Below are 24,433 nucleotides of genomic sequence, written 5' to 3'. Positions count from 1 at the left end.
CCTTCTACGTCGGACGATAAAAACAAACTCACGGTGCCCTTGCCACTGTGGAACCGAGCCGAGCCGTGTTCTTTTGCTGGTGAAAGCTTTCAGCGCTTTTTCGTTCACTGGTGTGCGTGAGCGATCGTGTGCTGTGAAAGAGTGTTTGCTATAATTTTATCACCCGTTGGGATTATTTTTGATAATAAATTCCATAACTTCTGGATCAAATGAAGAGCGTTTTAAATCGAAAATTAGCTTCTATTTTCTAAAGATAAGTTTACGAACTCTCTGACTCCAATCTCAACACCTCGACGTGATGCTATAAAATCAAAGCTTGTCGCTCTCTGCAGCACAGCATCATCCCCTCCCCTCAGCTATGCTGCCATCCGCTATAAAGATAAAAAGCTCACCGTGTTGTTGTGTATTACAAACGATGGCACACCTGTACGCTGGTCGTACCTACACATTGTTCAGCCGCTCAACTACAATCGTACACGAGCATGTAAACGTACGAGAGCATGGTATTGGTTGGGCTGTTTGCGTGAATTCCATCGCAAGCCATCACAGGCACCCCTGGCAGCCAGACAGACACAGACACTCGGCAGCATTGGCTGCAGCCTCACACGAGAGACGTGGAGCCAAAATTACAAAAACTCGCCCCCCCCCCCCCCCCCCGCGCACGAAGCCCAGGTGAAGAAGCCTTCGGTCCAGTTCGTTGTGCACGATCTTCGCGGCGTGTGCAAATGAGTCATCGCCGCTGCGTATCACGTCACAGTCTTTTCGCGTCGTTCAATCAGTGCGTCAAACAGTGCCTCGAACGCCAGTGAAAATCTGCGGGAACTTCACCATGACGGTGCGTTGGACGAGTAGTGTGCTGGTGCCAGTGGTAATACTCGTCGCTTGGTCCATTCCTTCCGCGTTCGGTTGCACTCGGAAATGTGATCGGTTCGAGTACTGTGACGAGAATAGCAATGCGTGCCGTAACTGTAGTGCGTTGTGCGAAAAGGACGAGTACTCCTGCTACCACAAGTGTCAAAGTAAGGGGGGCGCAACAGGTCTTTTAGGGGATGAAAATTCTAACAAGATTTTCCCTTCGTTTTTCTCTCCCTCTCTCCCTCTCTCACACGCATTCGATGCTTCTCATCAGACTTTCTGTTCAAGTGTAAGTATTTGTGACCGGGGATGACGCACCGGTGTGTTGGTGTCGTTACGACAAACAGAAAAGTATATTTAATGTTTGTTTGTTGTTTTCCATCTTCTTCGCACTCATTCCAGCATTGCGTCAAAATATCACCACCCTCCAGGAGAGTGTACTGACCATGAAAACGATCGTGCTAGTGTTTAGTGTTGTGACGTTCGTTCTTATCTGCACCGCGCTCGCCCTTCTCATCAAGAAGTATGTCCACTGCATTCGAGAGTTTTGCCGCTGGCGGCCACAAAACAAAAACACGACCACCCCACCGGTAGCCTATACGCACGAAAATCCCAACACGAAAAGTCCCAAGACGGTGCCGAAGAATGGGGCAAACGGGCCAAAGCAAACGTCCACCAGCGTTAGCATCTATCCCGAAACGGAGGTAGATCATTCGGTACAGACTGGCACGACCTCGATCAGCCATCGCTATCCGGCGGAAGATTCGACCGAAAGCTACTCGTACGATAATGCGGCCTGCAATGTGACGCCAACGAGCAACAATCCGATGCCGAAGTTTTGAGGTAAGAATGGTGAGTTGAAAGATTTGCGCCTGAAGGTATGCAATCCTCGTTGCAAGCTTCAGTGCGCTGGTGTGGTTGATTTTTAACATTCTGATTGCATACTTTTAGGCGTCGTGTTGCAGCGGGAAATTCAAGCCTATGGCGGTCGATACTTAAAAATGAGATTTTAAACCTCGGCTACAGGACAAAACGAAAAAAAAAACAACCTCGGATGTACTAGATCTGATTTCATCAAGTCTCCCTCCACAAGTATTCTACAAGCTTCTCTTCTACGGGAAGGTAGAATTCTAGTCTAGCTGTGAACCTCCGTTTTATCATTTTTAGCTCGTTGCTCGTGCTGTATCAAGATCGGTGATTTTTTCTATGCGGTTTTTGTGCAGCGGAAGAGTATATCTAGACTATAAACGAAAGACCACGTCTCCTTATTAGCCGATACTAAGCTGGGCCTTAGCGCATAATTAGATGTTAAGCAGACGGAGCAAAACCCCCGATTCGTACTAGTAGCAAGTATTAGGTGTGTTAGCAAACTCATGTGTCCATAAGCGGATCGGATGTACATCACAGCAAATAGGTTAAGCGTTCACAAAGCAACACTCTCAGACAACTATGTCGGTAAAGGTTCAGTTTTATATATATCAGTATTTGTCTCACGGTTTACCACCCATAACTAGCTAAGGAAACCGAGTTCCGATTCCGTGTCACACCACAATCTATGCTCATCTTTGTCACACTCACTGTCCTACTGCGCGGCAGGAAAACGGACGCTACAAAAATGCCGTCCATCTAGAGCCTGGAGCCACAAATGCCTACTAGATCTAGAGCTAAGTTCAGAAAGCGGTAATGCGAAGATCTCGTGTCGATGTGCATAGCTACTTCGGTACAAGATCATTCCCCATAACACTTATTGTTTTTCTTTTAGTGGAAATCAAAAGTGGAAAATAGAGCTGTAAAACATTACAATCAGTGAGCGACAATTTACAATTTAACTACAAAGTCTTTAAGCTATTCCGATACCGAAACCTCCGATTTGGTGAGTATTCTTTGGCATTATTTACAATATGTGCTACTAAACGCCCTGCTGTTTTTTTGTTGGTTCGCTTTGCTAAATGGCTCCTTCCCGACTCCTCTCAGACCCAATACTGGTTGCGGCGTAGCAATGGATTCGCTTTGGCAAGCTGTGGCGTGGAGAGAATGGCTTGCTGCTGTTGCTGTTGCTGCTGTTGCTGCTGCTGCTGCTGCAGGTGTTGCTGTTGATGTGGTTGCAACAGCTGCTGGTGTTGCTGCAGCAGCAGATGTTGCTGTGGTTGCGAGATCGTCGAGTAGTTAACGTCCGGTCCTACGTCACACGAGGAACTCCACTCGTCGTTTTCATCACCGTACCCATACCGATAACCGTGACCCATGCTGGGCAGTAACTCTCCGTGCATATCCATCATGTCGTCCGTCTCGGAGTCGAGCTGCAGCGTATTGTCCAGCCCACCGATCGGTATCACCTTGCAGTGCGGAATGCTACTGATGATCGGTAGCGGGGTGGATGAGTTCGTCACTGGGAGCGACTCATTCTCCGACGGTGTGTACATCCGGTTGTTGAGCGTCATAAAGTCGGGTGGTCTTGGTAAGGACGGTGGATTGTCCTTGTCGAGATCGTTACCCTTGTGGGAGGATTTGGAGCGACACTTGAGTAGGAGTACGGTGATGAGTATGAGGACGATCGCGGCCACGGCAATGCAAACCGCAATCAGATAGTCCAGTGGGATTAAAGACTCGGTGGTGACGATGTTCACGTCACTATCGCTATCGTGCGATCGTGACGGGGAGTAGATCTCGATCGGCACGGTACCCTGTCCGGGCTGAGCCGTCTTCGTCGACAGTACATACTCGAAGTTGTCGTTGATTGATTGAAAGTCCTGATTGAACTTACGGGCGGAGTAGTATATCACACCACTCTTGAGCTCCTTGTACGTGAAGGAACTGATCTCTTTATCGCTCTGCTGCTCGGCATAGTCTAGCCCCGTGCTGCGGACAATCTTCTTCAGCCACCCGTACTTGGGCCGTCGTGTGATCGTTATTTTGGGATTGTATCGGTTCAGCTTCAACTGTGCCGGGTTGTCGAAGATGAAGGTCGAACTTAGCCGAACTCGATCGCCCGGTGTGATCGTTATCGGGTTGATGATTATGAACGGTTGCACGAGCATACTAACCTCAATCATGCAGGCGGACGTAGTGTCCGGTATGAACGCATCCAGCTGGAAGGTATCGTTCGAGCGGCTCATGTCCGTCTGCATGTACCCAATCTTCCCATCGTCGAGCTGCCGCTGGGTGAACTTCAGGATCGGTTTGTTGTTCGAGATGATGATGCCACCGAGCGGATTTTTCGTTATATTGTACATTATTCGATTCTTCTGCACGTTCGTCTCAACGGACACGTGTTTCGGTTCGAGCAACCCCAGATTCGAACCTTGCTGCACCAGGATCGGTTGACTGTTGAACCCGGGCAGGATCGTGATGGGAAGAATCTTGATGTTGAATATCTCGTACGCCGGCTTAAACTTGCCATCGGAAACCTTAAAGTAGAAGGTGGTGGACTGTGGATTCCCCGAATGGGTGTAGATGATCCGATTTTCATTTATGTCCGCCTGCGAAAACTGATTGCCGTACGTGATGATGTCCTGCGGATAGCCTTCGTCCGAAATCTTCAACAGCACCCCAAGGTTAGGTCCGCTGATCACGTCGTACACGATGTCGCGCGGATCCGTATCGGCGTCCTCGGTTAGCAGGTGGGTCGAGGTTATGGTTTCGTTCTCGCCCTCAATCACCGAAATGTGCGGCGAGGGCGTTAGCAGATGGAATGGCTGATCGTTGACGGGATTGATCGTCACTGGAATGGTGATGTTGCAGAGAAACAGATGGCCCGGCACGAGAAACACGGCGAGCGCTATTTTGTCCTCCACCGTGTCCGAATGGTCGTGCCGGTAGATGACCTTGTTGGAGTAGAAATCGTTCAGCGAGAATCGGTTCACCTCGGGCGATTCATCCTCCAGCTCTACCATCCCGTGCGCCGGTGGGTGTACTTCAATGTACAGCTCGGGCGCACCGATACCGGCCCGCGTTTCGAGGTACTCGAGCACCTTCGACAGATCGAGCTTGATCGGTGCCGATTCACCCTCGTCGATGGTGATGCGCGGTACGGGCAGAAAGCGCAACAAACCGCCCGACGATACCGACACATCGATGTTGAAGATCTGATCGACCAAACTGTTCGAAAGCGGAGCCGTCACATCGAAGTAGAAGGAATCGTTCGTCTTCAGCTCCACCATCGGATGGGTGTGCTCGTAAAAGATCCGCCCATTCTCGATGTCGTACTGCGTGAACTCGCTGATCTCGTTCGAGTAACCGAACTCTACCTGCTCGAACAGAAGCCGTCCCATCTGAGGTGGAACGGTGACGACGTACTTCACGTCCCGATCGTCATCCGAACACTTGTAGTACAGCTGATCGGGCAGTATCTGCTTGCGGGTGAGTGGAAACACATGCAACACCTCGTTCCGGATCGCTTCCAGGGCGACCGGGTTGGTGACGATGTGTAGCACACTTTCCGATGTGTTGTGGACGCCATCACTCACGTAGAACACAACCTTCCCGTTCTGGTTGCTGCTGTCGTGGATGAAGTACACCATGTTGCTGTTGATGTCTTGCTGGGTGAATGAGTGCGTTTTCTTGTTGTAGCTGTCCTTGTACGCAACGTAGCCACCGGACATTTGCTGGACGTAGAACGTTAGGTTCTCCGGTGGAGTATCGTAGTCTTGAGCCACTGTGAGGGTCAGGGAAAGGGTAAGCTGTCAATGGACCAATGTATAAGCATTTCTTAACAAGCGACTTACTTAGATCGTTGCTTCCGATCATCGACTTTCCACCGATCCACATATGAAGCCCAGTGTTGGTAACCAGCAGCGGTATCTCGTCGTTGATCGGCAGTATTTTGATGGACAGTAAAAATGGCACACTCTCCTTGTTTCGGCTCAACGCCACCAGCCGGATCGTGTCGGACGAGTTCTCGCTTCCATTGTGTACGTAGGTGATGACGCCCGCTTCCAGCTGCTTCTGAGTGAAGCGATTCACCTTGGAAGACTTCCCAGCTCGTATACTACCGTGCAGCGGTTGATCCAGTATCTTGTACTCGAGGATCTTCCCATTGTAATATTCCGAGTAGGGCACCATATCTTCCGGGTCTAGCTTCACCGTTTTTCCTGCAAAAGAGAACATTTTGATTTGGGTGTAATGAGTAGAAACACACACAAATACACATCAATACTTACCCTCCTCTACAACAATCTCGTTCGTTTGGACGTACAAATGTTCCGGGATGATAACAATCTTCATCATAAGGTCGCGCAGCCACGTTATACCATTGGTGACATCGAACGTGAAGTAGTCGGACGACTGATTGACGCCGGCCTGTATGTAGAACATCTTTTCCGCATTGATCGTCGACTGGTCAAACACCTTCGAGTTGTACTCGTCGTCGGAGGTGATCGATTGTATCTCCAGATAGCCGTGCTGGGGCTGTGTCGTTACCAGGTACGTAATATCGCCCGGCGAAATGTTGGGATGAACGATCTGCAATTACCGATTAATCTTAATGTGTGCTGTTGGAGGTTGAACTAGCGTGAAATACCCACCTCAAGTATATCCCTCGAGATAATGACACTGGTCGACTCCTCCACGTACAGTGTCTGATTGCGTCTAATTCGTAGCTGCTCCCAGTACGCCGGTGGATAGATGCGGATCATCACCTCACCCTCCGTCCAAACTCCCTTCGTTCCCACCCGGTACTTGATCCGATCCATCGACGCTACATCCCGGTTCCAGTACACGATGCGATCGGACAGCACATCAGCCCGCGAGAAGTTGTACGCTGTGGTCGCATTATTTAGCCGATGCAGCTGTCCCGTGTCAAACTTCGGAACGAACATCTTCAGCAAACCATTGTTCGGTCCATCCATTACCCGATACTCAATGTCCTGAGGTTTTGCGTTTAAATTTGTATCGATGTTAAGATCGTTACTGGTGAGCAGAACGGCACGACCTTCCTGCACGATCGATGCGTTACTTTCGCGTACCCTTAGAAACGGTTCCGATGCTTCAATTTCCAACGATCCTGGCACTTCATACATGCCATCCGTTACGATAAACGAAACCTTCCCGTTGTCCGTTCCGTTGTGCATAAAGAGCATCCTGCCGTGGTCCAGATCATCCTGCGTGAACTGTTCCGAAGGTTTCCCACTCTTGTACAGCTCACCATTCGAGCAGGTTACCGACCGGTACTCGATATCGGTCGCTCGCGTTTCCATGTCCGGATCGTCGTACTTCAAATCTCCCGCAGTTAGTAGCTTCGTCTCATCACGCACTATATGAAACACCTTATCAAACACCCGATAAGGTCCATTATCGTTCTGCAGCGTAATCTCCACCTGAATCTCACACACGTACTGAAAATCCGTCTCATCGTCGGATAGGATCAGCAGCCGGAAGCTGTCTCGCGTCGATTCCGAATCATCGTGACAGTAGTGGATATCACCCAGGAACAAATCCTGCAGCGTGAAGGTGGCAATATCTTTCGCCTCGAAGGTGCGCGGATTTACCAGACAAATCTTCCCGTGCTTCGGATGGTGGGTCAGATTGAACGAGAGGAAGTTAAACTTGTTAAAGTACACCTCAAAGTTCGTGCGCGATAGGGCCGTTTTGTTGCCCTCGTGTACGTACAGCTTCTCGCGCTTCTGGTACACGATCTGCTTGGCCAGATAGTCCGGCGGTGTGTAGATAAAATCGATCTTCCCTTGCACATCTTCACACTCCGGGACGGACACGATGAACTCGAACGTATCGATGAAGCTACCGTACGAGGACTGATAGGTGCGATACTTGATGAGATTCTTATCGATCTCGTGCTGGGTAAACGAGTGTCCTGGACGAGCCGTTTGCGGATGTCCCTCGACGTATATGACGCCAAACTTTGGGGCCGTGACGACGGTGTAGATAACGTTGCGGGATAGCGTAACGATTGGTGTGGTTTGATGGAAGAGAAAGTCGGAGCGGATCGTGTTCTCTTTGGTGTTGATGTGCATGTTGGACTGGCGGATCATACCGATGCGAAGCTTGGTGAATGAGATCCGAAAATCGTACGTTGGGGTAGTGACGGGACCCAGGGACACTGTGAACTAGAAACAGAAGCAGAATATAGGAGGTTAAAGAGGATCCAGATTGAGTGATTCTACTATTTCTCGAACCTTAAACTCATCGTGCTGAGGAAAGTCGGTGACGTGTAGGTAACGGATCTGTCCCAACATCACCTGACTGCTTGTGAACGAGTCCACGTTCACCCAGGAAGAATCCACCGTACGGAGCTTCTGCAAGTTCCCGTACAAAGGAGACTGTACCACATCAAACCTGGAACGAGACCACGATATTAGACCTCGTTATCCGGAGATAGTAGTTTAATTCCTACAACTCACTTCATGTCGACGTTCTCCTCTTCAGCGTTCGGGACGAAAGATAGATTGTACGGCGTGATCGTGGCAGCAGACTTGTGGATCAACACCAACCCTGTGTTGTTGATCATCCGCAGCTGAAGAGGCAGTACGGACACACGAACCGAGCTAGCGGGACTCGTTTCCATCCCATCGGACACCTGCACAGTCAGATCGAAGTGCGAATCCTCCGATCCTTTCGTGTTGATCACGTACGTCACACTCCCAGCATTGATATCAGACTGCGAAAACGTCGTGACGGCTTTCCCGTTCACCTCCACGCGTCCCTGCTGCGCTTCCGAGTTAGGACTCATCAGTATCGTGTAGATAAGTGACTCCGGTGGACTATCGGGATCGTCCGCATTCAGCACATCCGTCCCGATAGCCTTCGGTATCCCTTGCGTAATCCGGATATGTCTATTCGGTGGCAGCTGCAACACTGGTGGATCGTTCACCGGCGTCACATTAACGTGCAACACAAACCGATGCTTTCCCGTAATGTCCGGAAGCTTCGATTCGCGCGAAAATGACATCAGCTGCATATCGATCGTCATGTGATCGGTCGGATGTTCATCCCCGTTGTGCGTGTACTTCACCTTGTCCGTGCTGAGATCGATGTGCGAGAAAAACTTGGTCTGCGTTACCGTTCCATTGCTTTCCGGCCCGTACGAAGAGATCGTTACACGCCCGTGTTTCGGGGGCTGTACGATGTGAAAGATAATGGACGCCTCCTTAACGCCCATCTCGGGATAATCGAAAAGGACACTTATAAACTCTCGCGAGAGAAACGCGATGCCACCTTCCATCACTTCCATCGGGTTGATCTCCAACAGTTCCAGCTCCACCCGTGACATGGAGCGAGTGAATATCTTGTACCGTTCCCCATAGTCCGCCTTGATGCAGTACGCCTGATCGCAGTAGCAGATAAAGTCTTCAATGCCCTGATGCTGGCACTGGGAGCTAATGATGCACGGTTGCTTCTCGATGCACGGATACTTCCACACACAGTCGACCGTTACGTGGTGCGTGACTTTGAAGTGCGGAAATCCCACATCCTGATCGTCCAGGATGACGTTACGGATGCAGCCCTTGAAGCTGGATTCGGTTTCGCGGATCAGTTTCAGCGATGCTTTCCGGTGCCGTTCGGCATCGAGACCACCGATGTAGAAGTCTTCCTCCAGCTCGATCACCTGACTGCTCCCATTCGCAAACGTTGCACTGTTGCTCGTCTCATCCACCATTATCTGTTTGCGAGATGAGGATAGCGAATATATTAGATCAGAAGGGAAAACTCGGGAGGGAAACTTGATACCGATTCACTCACATCAACCAACATCGGACTGTAGGTAATGGACACGTTATGCCATTTCCCATCCGAAACGTTCCGATCCGGTATCAGCTCGACCGCATTCGATCCTTTGCCGACCAGCAGCCGCAGCTTGCTCTGAACGATCTCCAGCATCATGTAGTCGTGCTTGGTGGAGCGTGGAATGTTACTGAGCAGCGTGCCGAACGGTTCGATCGTTCGAAATTCAAAGTTCCAGCGATCACCCGATTTTGAAGTTGGTTTCCGCAACACGCTATAACTATCGTCGTCAAGGAAGCTGATCGGGATGTCCTGATCTGCATCGAACTCTGGCGAGCATATCCACGAGACGTCCTGTGTGGTGGCGTGTCCCGTTCCTTCGCGGGCACGTTTGAAGATATTTATATTATTGTAAAACACCTGCAAAGGGAGAACTCCTTGAGATATTCTGAAGCGTTCTGCGATGCGATCCCGCAACTTACATCAGCGATACAACCGCGAAAGCTTGGCAGGGCACTCAAGTACGGTTCGTTGTAGTCACCCTTGCCACCGAGCAGCACGCCCATGTGCACGTTCAGCTCCATCACCTTCGGCGGGAGCGTTTTCGTCGCAAAGTACTCATCGATCTGGAGCGTCAAATTGGCGGCATAGCGTGAAATTGAAATGTCATGCCACTGGAGATCGTTTATCTTGAGCGTTACCGGTGACCAGAGCTGCAAATTGAGAAGGTTGGATGGGAGTTAGTGTCTCTAGTTCACAAACCCCGGAACCCTGCGATTACTTACATCTGTCTGATAGTCATCTATCTTGAAGCTAAACCTAATTTTACCACCATCGATACTGAGCAGCGCATAGTCGGTGCGGCCGGCCGTCAGCAACATGAGGGCATTGTCTTGCCGGGTACGAAACCGCAACCGAATGTTGGTAGACATCTTGGACTCTTGCAGGGGCATCGTGATGTGGCTGGCGCCATAGAATGACACTGCTCGTCGTACAGAGCACAAGGCGATGTTTTAGTGTAATGAGGAGGAGATACAATAAAAAGAAGATGATTAATTCATAGAAGAAGAAGAAGAGCGCCTCACGACCAACTTTCGCACAATCGCATATTACGTCGCGCACGTGACTTCTTGCTACCCTACCAGCACCAAAATGGTAGGGTGTGAAAAGGTGATCGCAAGCCGCTTAACGCTTTCCACCGTTCGATATATATATTTCATCGCTTTCCACACCGGGGGTTGAAGAAAAGGTTGGGAAAACTGTGAAAAACAACCAGCATGTCTGGTGGATGGAATTGATAGAACACGCAGCGTGACAGTTTGAGCTAGGTCAGGATGTAACGATCGTAACGCTCGACGGGCGGGGGGATGTACGTGACTTAGCTACATCGCGCGATGTATTCAACGTAAATCACCCATGTGACAATGCATACAATGCCGTTCCATTACACGTACGAAAATATGTCCACGTCTTGTGTCTATTTAAAAATGCGGCGCTCACTATGCGAGCGATTGCGTCACGATCCGGCATACCGGGTGGCGCTTCCGAAGGGTGGATCGAAACTATTGAGAAACATGCCTAACATGACATGTGCGTTCCAGTTGCCCTGAAACCCATCAGCGGTACCGCCTCGCCCAACCGTATTTGTCTTTAAACAATTGAGCACGTTTAGAGCGTCTCTCGCCCGGCCCGGCTACTGCCATCCCGAGGTAATGGAGAAATGTTTGGCCTTGAATTTGGGGCCAGCGAGTCAGTTCTAAGTGTTGAGCAGCGGACAATGTTTATAAATTCCCTCCTGTGCCCCCGCTGGAGTATTTTCGGTGTGCTTTGTGTTCGTTCGGCGGCTGGCGCATCGGCGCGTTATTGTCAATATTCGTCAATCGATATGAACTGCTGACGGACGTCTGTTCCCTACTGTTCAGTTCATTTTCCCAAGCGTATTCAATGATTTACTCTGCTAATAGCGCTAGATGAGAGTGCTTCCAAGTCTTTCAACGGACGGACAGAGATCGGACTTAATATCTCTTGTTTGAGATGCACTGGCAGGGAACCGAGCTGTAGATTGACGTGTTTATGTTTGAGCATCGAGTTTTTCGATCGAGGGAGAATATGGTGGAAACAGTTTGATGCATTTAATGATAAGCATGTGCGCGGTTTGATAGATTTTATTGGGGGGGAGATCGAGGGTTTGAAATGGATATTTGCTCGGGATAGCTATTGTTTCCAGAAGTTCGCTTCAAGGTTTTCTGGAATCGCGGGAGTATTGGGATAAACGATCCCATCTCTGACAGCTATGTTCTAACAAAGATAGTTCAGAACAAATATGAACCAGATGATGAAGTTGATCAAGACTTAAAGAAATTTTTATCATAACCTTTTTAAAATTGCTCTGATCGATTCGAATTGCCTCATTCTAGTCTATCGATTGGTCTAGTCTCCTCAAAGCAGAAGAAAAGATTTAAAATATTATAATTGGTTCCTACTCATACTCACAACAAGGAACTCTTCGTTAGTTTATAAGAACAGATCCTTGGTCAAGATTAACTAAAAGTCTACATGTCACGAAGAAGTCAGATAGTCTAGCTGCAGAGGTAGATTTCTTCTTCTTCTTCTGTGGCACTACAACCTCGAGAGGTCTCGGCCTGCCATTTCTGGCTTTCTGTGACTTAATTTTACCCGTAGAAAAGTAGTCAGCCTTTCGTACGGGGAGACGGTCTGGATGGGATTTGAACCCAGGTAGATTTAGGTCAGTAAATTATTCCAGACCTGAAGTTACCTCTCTCAACTACGCTACAGTCTGTGATCTCTATTACCCGAAGCTTCACGGGCCTGATACACAAAGGAGGTCCCAAAGGATGGTATAGAATTCGAATCGATAAAACTACCAAGAGTTCTCTCCGCTGAGTGGTGCTCCGACAAGTTACAGGGATCTAATATTAGTTTTAGATATACCAAGACATAATATAAGAATTAGTAATCTGTTCAAGAGAGCTCCCTCAGTTTATCTAGGTTAATACAGTTTATAGATTACTATAAGAAGTCTGTGGGACAATGATGAACTCCATCATCTACACAATCACCTGACATTATGCATACAAACAGTCTGATGAGCAAGAAAGATCATTAGAACGCCAGTAGACGGTTCAGTCCGTGACCTCCTTTTAGACTGCTAGCGAGACGAATTATGATGACTTGATCGCATCGATGTGTTTGTCAGTGCTGCCAAGCTAGTAAACATTTCATAGGGCGATATTGAACATTACTGCTGTAGTACAACGAGTCTAGAGTCTGTTTAGACAAGAATTGTTGAGAACACAGTGTGTGGGTATTTGAACCATTTGGAAGAGATCCTGATGCTCATTGAAGGTCCTACAATTAACGAATTATAAGTCCAACCCAACGTATCGTTATCGTCATTAGCTTTCGACATGCTGGAAAAACGAATTTCAAAGTCATCCAGTCAAAATTGGCTGTTTGAACAGGGTCCTTCCTGCAACACATGGCGGTGAGGAATAATGAATTTTAATAAACTATTTATACAATATTTTTCATGTTAGCGATCATGCACCCTCGCTAAACTGCTACGAAATTTAACGAACCACAAGCGTCTCCTACACTTCCCTCGCTTTGAGTCTAAAAAAGCCCCCTTAGAAAATACCATACCGCCGATCGGAAAACCTAACTTTTAACAGTTTCCCATTATGCATTATATCGATTCCTACCAGCGAGGGTAATTGGTTGAGTTTGTGTGTGTGTACGCTGGTAATACCATCCCAGGGAAAAACGAAAACCATCTGTCGGCCTCATTTAGCCTTCCCTCACGTCCCTCTAAACTCGCCACCTTCCCGCCATATGACATCTTTATTCATCAATCTTCATGATCGTTAACGTGTTGTGGTCCCTCACTGCGGTTCATCAGCCTGCACGTGCGTGCAGTCGATTGAGCCGTGATTCAAACGCCAAGATTGTGGGATTCCTGTGGGTAAGATTACGCGCTCGGTACACTTACCCTTGACGGCATCGATGAGCGTTAGGCTCAGAATTGAGATAAATATCCACATCCGTATCCGGCGCTGTAGTTGATCCATTTTGACGGCCGATTGCTGCTGGTTGACGTCACAGCAGTGGTACAATGTACTTGAGAGCCTCGGCTTTCGGCTCACACAAACAGGGCTCCTTTCCTTAGGGTGTGGCTTTTTTATGGTTGATTTTTTTTTGCTTGTTTGGTTGAGGTGCATAAATTATGGCTTCGAACACGATCCTCAAGACGGCATCAGTTAGTGCATTGCTTCGATCACTATTCGTTCCACACACAGTGGCATTCCATTCGATCACATTTCACCGCACCATCGTTCGGAGTTTTCCCGCACCTTAACATAGTTACAGCATTGTTTCATTATGCTTTTCAAAAACACACACTCACACACGCAGCCAGCGAGACACATTTACCGGGCCAATCGTCTTTCGCAACCGTACCGTTAACGCCATCCACACCGAATCACACCCTTAAAAACAGAAACGACTCTAGAATCAGAAACGATTTTTAAACAGCTTAATCACTCAGCTTGTGTGTTTTTTTTTCTTCCTTGCTTCTCCACACCGACAGAAATGCAATTGGATGCATTCCAATCCGTGAGGGGGCTTTTGCGGACGGTCCGCTGCACCATCGTAAGCGCCATCAGGGTAGCAACACACACTAATTCTTCATTCCAGTAATCACGCGTTGTCGCACCGTGGTCAAAACAAATTTGCGCCCCGAATCGTCGTCGTGCCATCAATCGTAATCCCGTGCGATCGGCAAACGCAAACAAACAAACGGACGAATAATGCAGACAGAAAGATATTCGGTTCCCACTTTCCGCGGTCGGTTTCCCCCATCGATCCTATCGTGGGAGATGTGGGGAAAAAACGGTCGGTGAAAAATGCTTTTCTCACCACATCACCATTCTACACATCTACGCTGGGTGTTACATTTTACAGCAAAAGAAAAAAAAGACCCTTTCTCGGTGGATCATGCGGTTTGGATGATCGGTCGTGTAGAATGAGAGTTGGATTTAAAATTTATGAAAATCAATTATCCAAGATAAATGTTTTGAAAATAAAATTCACTCTTAATAAAAGTGAATTCACCTCCTTTAAAAGGCATTTAAAGCTATTAGGCACAAGTTCTCTTTCCGCCTAAATGTATGCAATATATTTAAGAATGAAGGCAGCCCGTTGGTAGATGCGACAACGGTGCCGGGCTTCATACGGCAGGACCGGTGTTTAAATCCCATCCGGACCGTCCCAAAGTAACGAAGACAGACTATCCAACTACTTAGTATCATTAAGTTTAGTAAGCCATAAATGGAAGGCATGGCCTAAGAGGACGCTAGGCCAAAGAAGAAATTGATATTATTTAAATGGCTTAATAAACGATAATTTTAAGATATTCCTTATAGATATTGGGAATCACAGAAATCAGTTCCAAACCGCCCTCAAGACTCTCCGAAGACGCTCAAGCTAAGCCATGTAAATATTCCGATTGCATACTTTCAGGCTTAAAATATCACCACCATAAGTTTAACAAGCAGAGTGATATGTTTATCCTCCCAGCAACGAATCACTTCTTCCATCAGGTTCCTACACACACACACACACAGCTGAGCTAAATGCACTTTACTGACACCAATTCCTTGGCTCAACCAGCTTGCATCTTCTGCTTTGTCTGTTTGCGCTCGCATCAACCAAGCGGACGACTCTCTTAATTTAGCAGCACAGCACACGCAGAAAAGCTAATGCACACCGATCGTCGTCTGGTCGATCGTTTTCCCTCAGTGGCCTTTAGCATCCCCTTGTGCGGAAGGTAAACAAACCCATCATCGATCCGGCCAACCTGTCACACGGTGCAGTGGCAAGGACTACTGTACAGGAGACAATTGTAAGATGAAGTACGCAATTATGCCAGCCACTTAATTGCACCTAGACGTACTACAGAAGTGGAAGGAAAAATTGGTTCAGCTCGTCTGCGGCCGACACATCAAACATATCGTGTTAGAATTCTCGGTTCTTTGAAGTTGGTCGCGCTCTCCCTCGCTTTGACTCTTCGGTGCCGGCCGAAGGGGTCGTCTTTAAAGAAGATTAAGATTTTCGAATTTGGAACCGTAACGATCGTAACCGTTCAAAGCCGGGAAATCCACTTACACCCAACCGATGGCGGGGGGGGGGGAGGGGAAACGCAATCGCCGTTCTATATTTACACACTATCCCACGTTAATTAGCTAGCTTTATGGGTGCGTTGGCTGTATGAAGGAAAGCGCCTGCCCTTTTTGGACGAAACTGTCACGCTGGGACGAAACAGAAGCAGCTAGCTACAACGCTTTCCGACAATGTTTCTGCTACGGCCCAACCAGCACCAGCTCACGACGGTGGAAAGCGAGCCAGATTTTATTGAAGGAGTTAGGAGTTCCGCGGGAAAAATTAATGACGGACCGTTATGGGCCCTAGTCGCCGGAAAATGCAAACAACTTTGCACAACAATGTTTTCCGTGGATCGACTCTAACGATCAAGCGAACCATAACACACACACACACACACACACTCATCACCAAATGTCAATCGCTGGCCATTAAGCAAAACTGGCAAGTCCCCCAACTCAATTGGATCTTCTTTTGGGGGATTTTTCGGGGAGAAAAACATTTCCATAAATTTTCCAAACTCTCTCTCTCTCTCTCTCTCTCTCTCTCTCTCTCTCCAGCAGCCTGCTTTAGCTCCTATTCTTGTCGGAACGATAAATCCTGAGTGTGTTCACGCGGGTTTTGTCTCCCTTCCGACACACGTCGATGACAATATTATATGTGTGTTTTGTTGAGGTGTTGTTATTGTCGTTTGCTGTGTGTAGTACAGGAACGATCACGCTAAGCTGATTTCCGCCTTCCCGATGCAGACCCATTAATTTTGGGGACAGCTTCATTTAATTAGCCATAAATTAGCTGATTCGTGCAGGATTAAATGACGGTAATGATGGAAAGGAAAATGACTAACGGCTTAGCGATGGGATAAAGTGCTGGGGAGCTCGAGAAAGGAGGGCAGAAGAATGAGGTGTGATATTGTTCCTGTTAAAGCCATAGCGGAACACGACTGCCGTATAGGGTTTCATCAGGGCGAAGCGTTGTGGGATGTTGTGAAGCAGGAGAAGACACAGCTGTCCTGGTTCGTTTTTACCACGTACACATTGTTTTTGTACAATGTTTGACTTCTTGTAAACTGATATAATACAGCAAGAGCCATAATAGATGTGAACGCCCTCCAAAGAAAAGGGGTTCAATAATACGAGATAATAACGTAAGGGTTCCCTCAATATCCCTCTCGATAACTCAGAGATATAGGGTTTGAACTCCTAAAATTATGCAATATTGCTTTGTAAATTTTCTTCAAAAAGAAATCTTTCAAATTATGATTGCACACCTTCGGGCAATTTCAATAGTAGACACATCCGAACAGAATTCAAATAATAACGTGAGAATGAGAACACAGAAAACCGAAACAGGTTTTTGAATGAGATCAACATTTATACTATTAATTGCATACCTTCAGGCGATTTCACTAGCACACAGAAGGCCTAACGAAATTGGAATGCGAATAGAACTTCATTACGACCATTACGACACAAACCCTGAACAGATTGACCAATTAGGCATTTAACGCCTGAAAGAATGCAATATAATTTTTGTATGAAACTTTAGTTCGGTTCTGAACTGACAGCTCGTCAGTTAAAAGACAAACACAAGACAAGACAGGATAGGTAGAGAAAAGAAAGCAGCATCGTAAAAGGGCATAATGCTTGTCTTGGAATGAGTAACGCCTGGAATCGAGAATCGCCCAGTTTGGAACCCAGTGTAAGCGCGGACTATTGTTTAGGTTTACAGTTTTAGATTGCCTTGTTGTCGTACAATTTTTCTTTAATTAAAAGCCTGTAAGAAGGTCTCCTCCTTAGTCTATTTCCTGCATACCTTCAGGCGTTACTAACCGCAGACCCATTCCAGCAGAATTGCAATGAGACGATCCCAACCAAAGTTGGACACGGACCAACTCGATGACCACTTAGCCACACTTGACGCGATCGTTCCCGTAACGAAGACGCACCCCAATACGGAGACGTGTGAAATGGCGATCAATTTCCTGTACTGAGTGTGTTACGGCGTGAAATATTGCTACCAACACAGAACCGCACAGAAGTCAGTCAACGTACCGTACCGTAAGTGTAATGCTGTGCTGTGCGCGTAGGGGGTAAAGTGGGTAAAGTAATTAATCCACTTTTAAAACCGCGCTCTGGCGTATGGTTCTGGGCCCCGCTCTGTGCAAGTATCGGGTAAGGTCGATCAAATAAATTTTATCGAATCAAACGCGATCTCGAAACGACGGCGACTGGCGTGCGCACGTCTGGTCGTTGGGTAAGTAACCCGTGGTACGCACGTTACGCATGACCGGTCAAGTTGAGTGCGTTCTTTGTTTTTATTTATCCGATAGTTTCGTACGGAATGAAGGAAAATAAAAACGTCCAAACCTCCATCTCGAAGACTTGAACGTTTTCGGGGTTTGGCAACAGCAGAACCCGGCCCCGCTTCCGACAACTGATCCGGTGCGTTTTTTCTTTGGGGATCGTGTTTGGTTTTGCATTTCCTTGTTTTTAGCTCCAAAAATTTCCTTCCCTATGCTTCACCCAGACATCCAAGGGGGCTGCGAGTTGCAGCAGCAGCAGCACGCCATTACGCGGTTACGGTTGACGATTGACGTGCCGTTTCCTGTGTCCGTGTTTCAATCTCACCAACCGGGCGAAGGGTCGCGTGATCGTGTCAACCAAACCATCTAAACTCTACACCAGAGCATCTCATCATCTGTCTCGACGATACGAAGAAGCCGCACAGAATTTCATAACGCACCACATATTTGAACTTCCAACAGCGCGAATTTTAATAACCCCGATCGTGCACAAGGGATCCTGACGATCGCGGGAGCTGGTGTGCATCCGGCAAATTCTTGCATCCCGCATCTGTCACATCCGAGCCCGGGGAAGCAGAAATTGCGATAATGATCTTCCTTTTTCTGGAGGAAGCACCAATCGCCGTAGGAACCGGAGGATCGACTAGGAAGAAGAAGGAAAATAAAAACCGCGGCTGATGGTGGCGTCGGCGGCAGTTTGTCATGGTTGGCCCTTCGTCATTACGGTTGCCGGCTATAAATACACACACTTGTGCTCTGCTGCACGGTTCTTGGTTGCGTTTACGGCGTTTCGGGCCTAAGCTACACTGGAAAGAGACCGTACCCTGCACCGTACGAAAATTCACCAATTTTCCTCCCGAAACTCGTGCCCGTGGTGACTTATGATGCGAGGCAGACTTGATGGGTGTAAAATATTACCCTGCGAGCGAGTACCCACACAAACACTACGAAATTCACCAAAAAATCTAAGACTTTTCACTGTAAAAACACAAACACACACCAACACTTCTTCTTCTTCAAGACACAGCGTGACGTACCGAGGGGCCTCGGTCGCCCAACACGATCGTGATTGTCACCCGTGAATCATCGAGCCCGTACCGGCGGCGTTGCTGACTGTGTGCTGAGTCACGGCGCACGAGCACGCTTCACTGCAACCAGCCGACGTTAAGGATGTCGTCGATCTTCTTTCGGTGTTTTCTTCACTGTGTTGTGGATGGCGACACTGCCGATTCTGATCTTCATCTCACTAAACCTTAGACTGTAGGACACTCTCTCAACTTTAACTTCAATTTCTTCACCTTTCAAATCTTCAACTGCGTATCGCTTGCATCAACAACAGTTAACACTCCAGGAAAAAATCGGGAAAACGCTCCTGTTGCTCCCAATTTCCCAACCCGAATAGACCTTTGCGTCCGTATGTCAGGCCGCCCGAAACACAACTGATCTTCGGCGCACCGTCACACATCGCGCACCGCATCTCGGGGACACAAGGAAGCGCAAGAAAACTTGGGTGGTGGAAAATCCCCTTTTTGTATTGCAAACCCGGGCGGGTTTTTGGTGTGCGCGGCGGCGCGGTGACAAAAATAAATTCCACCGTGGCCGGTACACCATTTTCTTCACCGCTGTTTTCCACTTAATTTTTAAGCATCACTCCAAACCTTCCCCTTGCGCCCTCCCATCGCCCGCTACACCCACATCGCTTTTCCACACACACACACACAGACACACTTAGTTAGACACGGGTGATCTGGCCACGGTGGTGCGTCGTGTGTTAATCCGTCGCTTTTCACTCGACGCTTTGCCGGCGCTGGCTGCACGCGCGACGGGACGTTCGGATTTGCTTGGCCACCGAAAACTCCGCTCTGTTTATATTTTCCTTACGGGTTTTCATCGTTTGGGGGGGAGGTGGCGCGTGATTTTTTTTTTTTGTTCCTCAGTTTTCCGCGCACGTTGTTGTTGCTCAATTCATAAAAACCGAGCACACACACACACACACAGAACACAGATTTTTCCTCGCCGGATACCGGCGTGTGTGGTGCGTGCAAAAAAACCGAAACGAATTTCCTTCAGAAATTAAAAGAACAAACCTACACTACTTTTTTTCTACCACTCTGGACGTCGGATCACAAGCAGTGGAAGCACGTCGATCGTGCGTAAGAAACCGACCGGCACACTGCCAGATGGCATCCGTTTCGTTTGAAAGAACCGTTACGAATGAGGAAGGCCACTCCCTGAGTCGACCGAGTCACTGCGTCTGCCACTGTATCCCTCAAACCAACCCTGATCACGGGGGGGTGAGTGCCAGGCGAGTGCGTGTGCGCGCGCGCGCCTGCTCTCGATCACCAATGGCGTACTCACGAGCAGAACACTCACCACGAGAGATGGAAAGGAAAGGAAAATTGCTTTCCGGGTGGAAAAGCGATGCCAATTGACTTATCGTGTGTGTGTTATAATTGGTTTGAGGTTGATAAGCTACGCTGACTGCGCTTCTAAACTGAGTGTTTTATCAACAATCGTGGCTTAACTGAAATTAACTACTCGATGAATTTTCTCGGGTTTCCCATTAACGATTTCATTTCATCAAAGTTGTGATCTATATATGCGGGTCGCCATGGTTACTGTCGTTACTTTGTTTCCAACACCTGTACCTGTCAGGTTGAATTTGGTTTGACAATGCCAGCATCCGTCAAGCTGTGTAAATGCTACTGCTGCCGGGCAATCTTACTGTACGCATGTGTCCTATTCGGTTCACTATTTGTGTATGTCTTACGGATCGTCCATAAATTAAGTAACACTAGAAGGGGACCAGGAATAGAAGGGGGACCGGATCAGGGGTTTGCCTCCAGCGTGACGAGTCGTTCCATGGGTAGCACATAAACTCGAGCTACATAAACTATTCCTAAAAAAATAGATACATTTAGACGATTTTTCATATCATACATCTAGCCGTATAACAGTCGAGGAACTAGAATTGAAGATTTGTTTCTGTTATATGGTAAGTTTTATCTCTATATAAATACGGCCAGACCGTCCTTGATGAATAAAACAATATTTTGGAAATCGTCCAACAGGGATCACCCATATCGTCGGAATGATTAGTTCCAAGAAGATCAAGAGTAAGCATCCTAAATTAAGAATATTTTGGAGAATCTGCCTTCTTCGCCTAACGACTCTCTTTGCTCATGCCTGACATTTCTGGCTTACAAGACTTAATGATAATAACGTAGTTGGATAGTCAGTCCTCACAACGGTTCGGATGGGATTTGAACCCCGGTCCTGCCGTATGCTGTATGTTGATGCCTCTACTAATGGCCCGTATTTTGAAGAATAAATATTCATAATATTATCTTCCATGTAGCAAGCACTCAGAATGAACAGTTGACGGCGTTTACGAAACACGATGGGCACTTCTAAGAGACTAGCACCTCAGATGCAAAAAAAATAATTTTTTTTTGAGTTGAGAGAGGTAAAACTAGGAAGACTTTATGCTATCCATATTCTACCATATTTGCGGTCGCTTGAGGCCTGCTGCTGACGTCCTCGATACCGTTTACGGTCTCCGGTACCCTCATATATCGATGTAATATCCAGACCTCTCTGTTCATGTGAATGGCCTAAAACGACTTAAAGACTGGATCGTCCTTTCATACATACAGGACCGATAATTCTCAGCATCTTCCTCTTAAACGCGATTCGTCTGTTTAAGGCAAGGTAAGTGTCCCAGAGGCGTATGTGAGCCAAGGCTAAAAATTCCCTTTATCTCAGCTCTCAGATCTCTCGGATCCTTCGTTGCGATAAGCCATTTTGATTGGAGAAGTTTCGTACAGGACGTTTGCAGGTATTCAACCCTATAAAGGTAAAGTTTAAGATGATTTCTAAGGAGCGATCGCAGGACCCCTGCTTGTACCAGTATTTGTTGTCGCAATTTTAGAGTAACGCAGTTTATGGACGATCCCTTTATCGCACGTGCATCAAAACAAACCAATATCACACACGCACACCCATAAGCCCAATCGATCATTTCCCTTCTATCTCCCTGTTTCGTTCTGCTCACTCCGATGAATGGCAACTACAGTGCAGTGCGTCTTTTCATATCATCACTATCGGGAAAACCCGGTACGATCTTTCTTCTGCCTCTGTAATCCATCTTTATCATCGTTTCTTTCTTTGGATTCTTTGTCCATCTATGTTCTGTGCCTGGTTTACTGTGGAATCGTAACAAGTGCATCCATTCAACACACACACACATGAACAAATCCATCACACGCGAATGCTGTACACAAGAAGATGACAAACGGGCAACGATCTGCTCGTACAAATTAGAAGCCTTTCGATCGTCTTCGAAGTCGTACCAAGCAAGTGTTCTGTCCCGCTGTGTGTCTAAAATGGTAAGAATAGAACGGGTTAACTTAGTGCCGACATAATCCCGTACCTAACCTGCCTTTTTGCTCCATTCTTTAGCGATGCTCGGGTTTGCTGGTGGTGGCCTTTGTCGGTGTGCTCGCGGCCTGGTTGCCGACACGGGACGCTGCGAAAATTTTGCTCGTTTCAGCCTTTCCCGGTATGAGCCACTGGCTAATGTTCGAGCACATCGTGCACGAGCTGCTGCGGCGAGGTCATGAACTGACGGCCATCACCAGCTATCGGCTGCGTGCGGACGGCATGAATCTCACCACCAGATACCGTGAAGTGCTGATCGAGCCGGTGTACGACTTCGAAGCGAATGGGCTACCGATGGAAGTGTTCTACAAATCGCAATCGTTCGGTGACCCGTTCTTCAAGATGTCTATCCTGTGGAAGCTGGGACTGGAGACGACCGAGTACGCGTTCGAGAGTGCGAACGTGAAGCGGTTCCTCAGCACGGAAGGACTCACGTACGATCTCCTGCTGGTGGAACAGTTTGTGCAGGAAAGCTTCCTGATGTTTGCACACAAGTATCAAGTCCCGATCGTTACTATCAGTATGTGATCCATGAGTGGGGATTGGAAAACTCGGCCTACTCAGCTTTCTAATCTTATCATACTCTCGGTTTACAGATACGCTCGCCCATGCAGACTACGTAGACCGTGCGTTCGGGCTGATAACTCCGTGGTCATTCGTGCCACACTTTATGCTGCAGTACGACGATCGGATGTCCATCACGGAACGGGCGTACAATGTGTTCCTGTCGGTGTGGGCTGCATACAATCGGAAGTTCCACTACATGCCAGAGCAAACAAAGCTGGCGATGAAGTACTTCGGAGCGGCATCGCCCAACAAAATGCTACCCTCGCTGGAGGAACTCGAGCGGAATGTTAGCGTGGTGCTGGCGAACAATCACATCATCTCGTCACGCCCGAGACCTCGCATCAATGGAATGATCGACATTGCTGGAGTGCACATAAGGAAACCCAAGGAACTACCTGCAGTTGTGAAGGTACCCAAATATCTCATCTTCTCATTCGTAAGCTAACTCCTATCTCTCTTGCGTCACAGGACTTCCTGGACTCATCGCCCACCGGCGTCATCTACATCAACTTCGGCACCTTTCTCCGAAGTTCCGGAATGCCACCCGAGACACTCGCCGTTTTCCTGTCCCTCTTTCGCACCCTCCCCCAGTACAGCTTCCTGTGGAAATGGGAAGCGGACACCATCCCCGGCCTACCTCCGAACGTGCTGCTGCAACGTTGGCTCCCCCAGAACGATGTCCTAGCGCATCCGAACGTGAAGCTGTTTGTATCTCACGGCGGTATTTTCGGTACGCAGGAATCCATCTACTGGGCCCGCCCGATACTGTTCGTACCGTTCTACGGGGATCAGCACGGGAATGCACTGAAATTCGAACGTGCCGGCATTGGACTTACGCTTCAAATCATTAACGTTACGGTGGAGGACTTCAGGGGGAAGATCGAGCGGATGTTACAGCGTGCCGAGTTTCAGCAAGCGGCCAACCGGCTGTCGGCGATTTTCCGCGATAATCCAACGGATCCACTTGAGGAGGCCGCGTTCTGGATCGAGTACGTCGTGAGACACCGGGGCGCAAGCCATCTAAAGTCAGCCGCCGTCCATATGCCCTGGTACCAGTATCTGTTGCTGGACATCTTGTCGTTGACCTTGCTGGTGGTGGCGATTGTGGTTTGGGCCGTGAAGACTGTGCTCCGGAAGGGTATGCAGCTGATGAAACCGAACCCGACAACCAAAGTCAAAGTCAAGTGAGTAGAATTTTGGAGTGGGGTTCAAGACTTCGTTAGCCTCAGATAAGCGGGTTACAAATAAAGTGTCTGAGCGTGTGTGAGGGAAAACACAGTCAAACTTTACTTAACCGCTCGCTGCATTCGTTGCTTCTGCCGATTATCCGAATACCCCGCAAAACCCTTACGTGACGGGTGCACCACTGTGGTGTTTAATTTATCAGCTGACAGCCGGCGTTACGGCGTTGTT

General features: G+C 48.1%; 3 protein-coding genes across 10 annotated transcripts; 2 read left to right on the top strand and 1 right to left on the bottom strand.

The window, feature by feature from the left end:
- The first annotated feature begins 573 nt into the window (after positions 1–573).
- On the top strand, positions 574–2,658 carry LOC118514662. 2 transcript variants are annotated; one of them, XM_036061703.1, is made up of 4 exons: positions 574–1,019; positions 1,130–1,144; positions 1,258–1,698; positions 1,807–2,658. In XM_036061703.1, exons 1-3 carry the CDS (start codon positions 830–832, stop codon positions 1,695–1,697), a joined length of 645 nt encoding a protein of 214 aa, XP_035917596.1. In that variant the 5' UTR covers positions 574–829; the 3' UTR covers position 1,698; positions 1,807–2,658. The 2 variants fall into 2 exon arrangements, with proteins under 2 accessions (XP_035917596.1, XP_035917597.1); XM_036061704.1 differs by having other exon boundaries at positions 1,258–1,707.
- Positions 2,304–20,216, bottom strand: LOC118514659 (chondroitin sulfate proteoglycan 4). Of its 6 annotated transcripts, none has more exons than XM_036061693.1 (11): positions 20,121–20,216; positions 13,541–14,055; positions 10,317–10,513; positions 10,014–10,244; positions 9,550–9,951; positions 8,211–9,469; positions 7,986–8,145; positions 6,378–7,916; positions 6,015–6,315; positions 5,580–5,945; positions 2,304–5,509 (listed from the first exon to the last, which is right to left on the bottom strand). In XM_036061693.1, the coding sequence occupies exons 2-11, from the start codon at positions 13,767–13,769 to the stop codon at positions 2,826–2,828; spliced, it is 7,368 nt and encodes a 2,455-aa protein (XP_035917586.1). In that variant the 5' UTR covers positions 13,770–14,055; positions 20,121–20,216; the 3' UTR covers positions 2,304–2,825. The 6 variants fall into 6 exon arrangements, with proteins under 6 accessions (XP_035917586.1, XP_035917588.1, XP_035917589.1 ...); XM_036061695.1 differs by having other exon boundaries at positions 13,541–14,036; positions 20,110–20,209; XM_036061696.1 differs by having other exon boundaries at positions 13,541–14,036; positions 20,105–20,203.
- Positions 20,217–21,951: 1,735 nt separating this feature from the next.
- Positions 21,952–24,309, top strand: LOC118514655 (UDP-glycosyltransferase UGT5-like). Of its 2 annotated transcripts, none has more exons than XM_036061687.1 (5): positions 21,952–22,129; positions 22,301–22,401; positions 22,475–22,973; positions 23,050–23,429; positions 23,489–24,309. In XM_036061687.1, the coding sequence occupies exons 1-5, from the start codon at positions 22,072–22,074 to the stop codon at positions 24,206–24,208; spliced, it is 1,758 nt and encodes a 585-aa protein (XP_035917580.1). In that variant the 5' UTR covers positions 21,952–22,071; the 3' UTR covers positions 24,209–24,309. The 2 variants fall into 2 exon arrangements, with proteins under 2 accessions (XP_035917580.1, XP_035917581.1); XM_036061688.1 differs by having other exon boundaries at positions 22,039–22,129; positions 22,237–22,401.
- Positions 24,310–24,433: the final 124 nt, after the last annotated feature.

This window comes from Anopheles stephensi, chromosome 3, assembly GCF_013141755.1.
Source record: "Anopheles stephensi strain Indian chromosome 3, UCI_ANSTEP_V1.0, whole genome shotgun sequence".
Classification (NCBI taxonomy): domain Eukaryota; kingdom Metazoa; phylum Arthropoda; class Insecta; order Diptera; family Culicidae; genus Anopheles; species Anopheles stephensi.
Note: the sequence above shows the minus strand (reverse complement) of the source record. Positions and strands in the feature narration are given on the sequence as shown.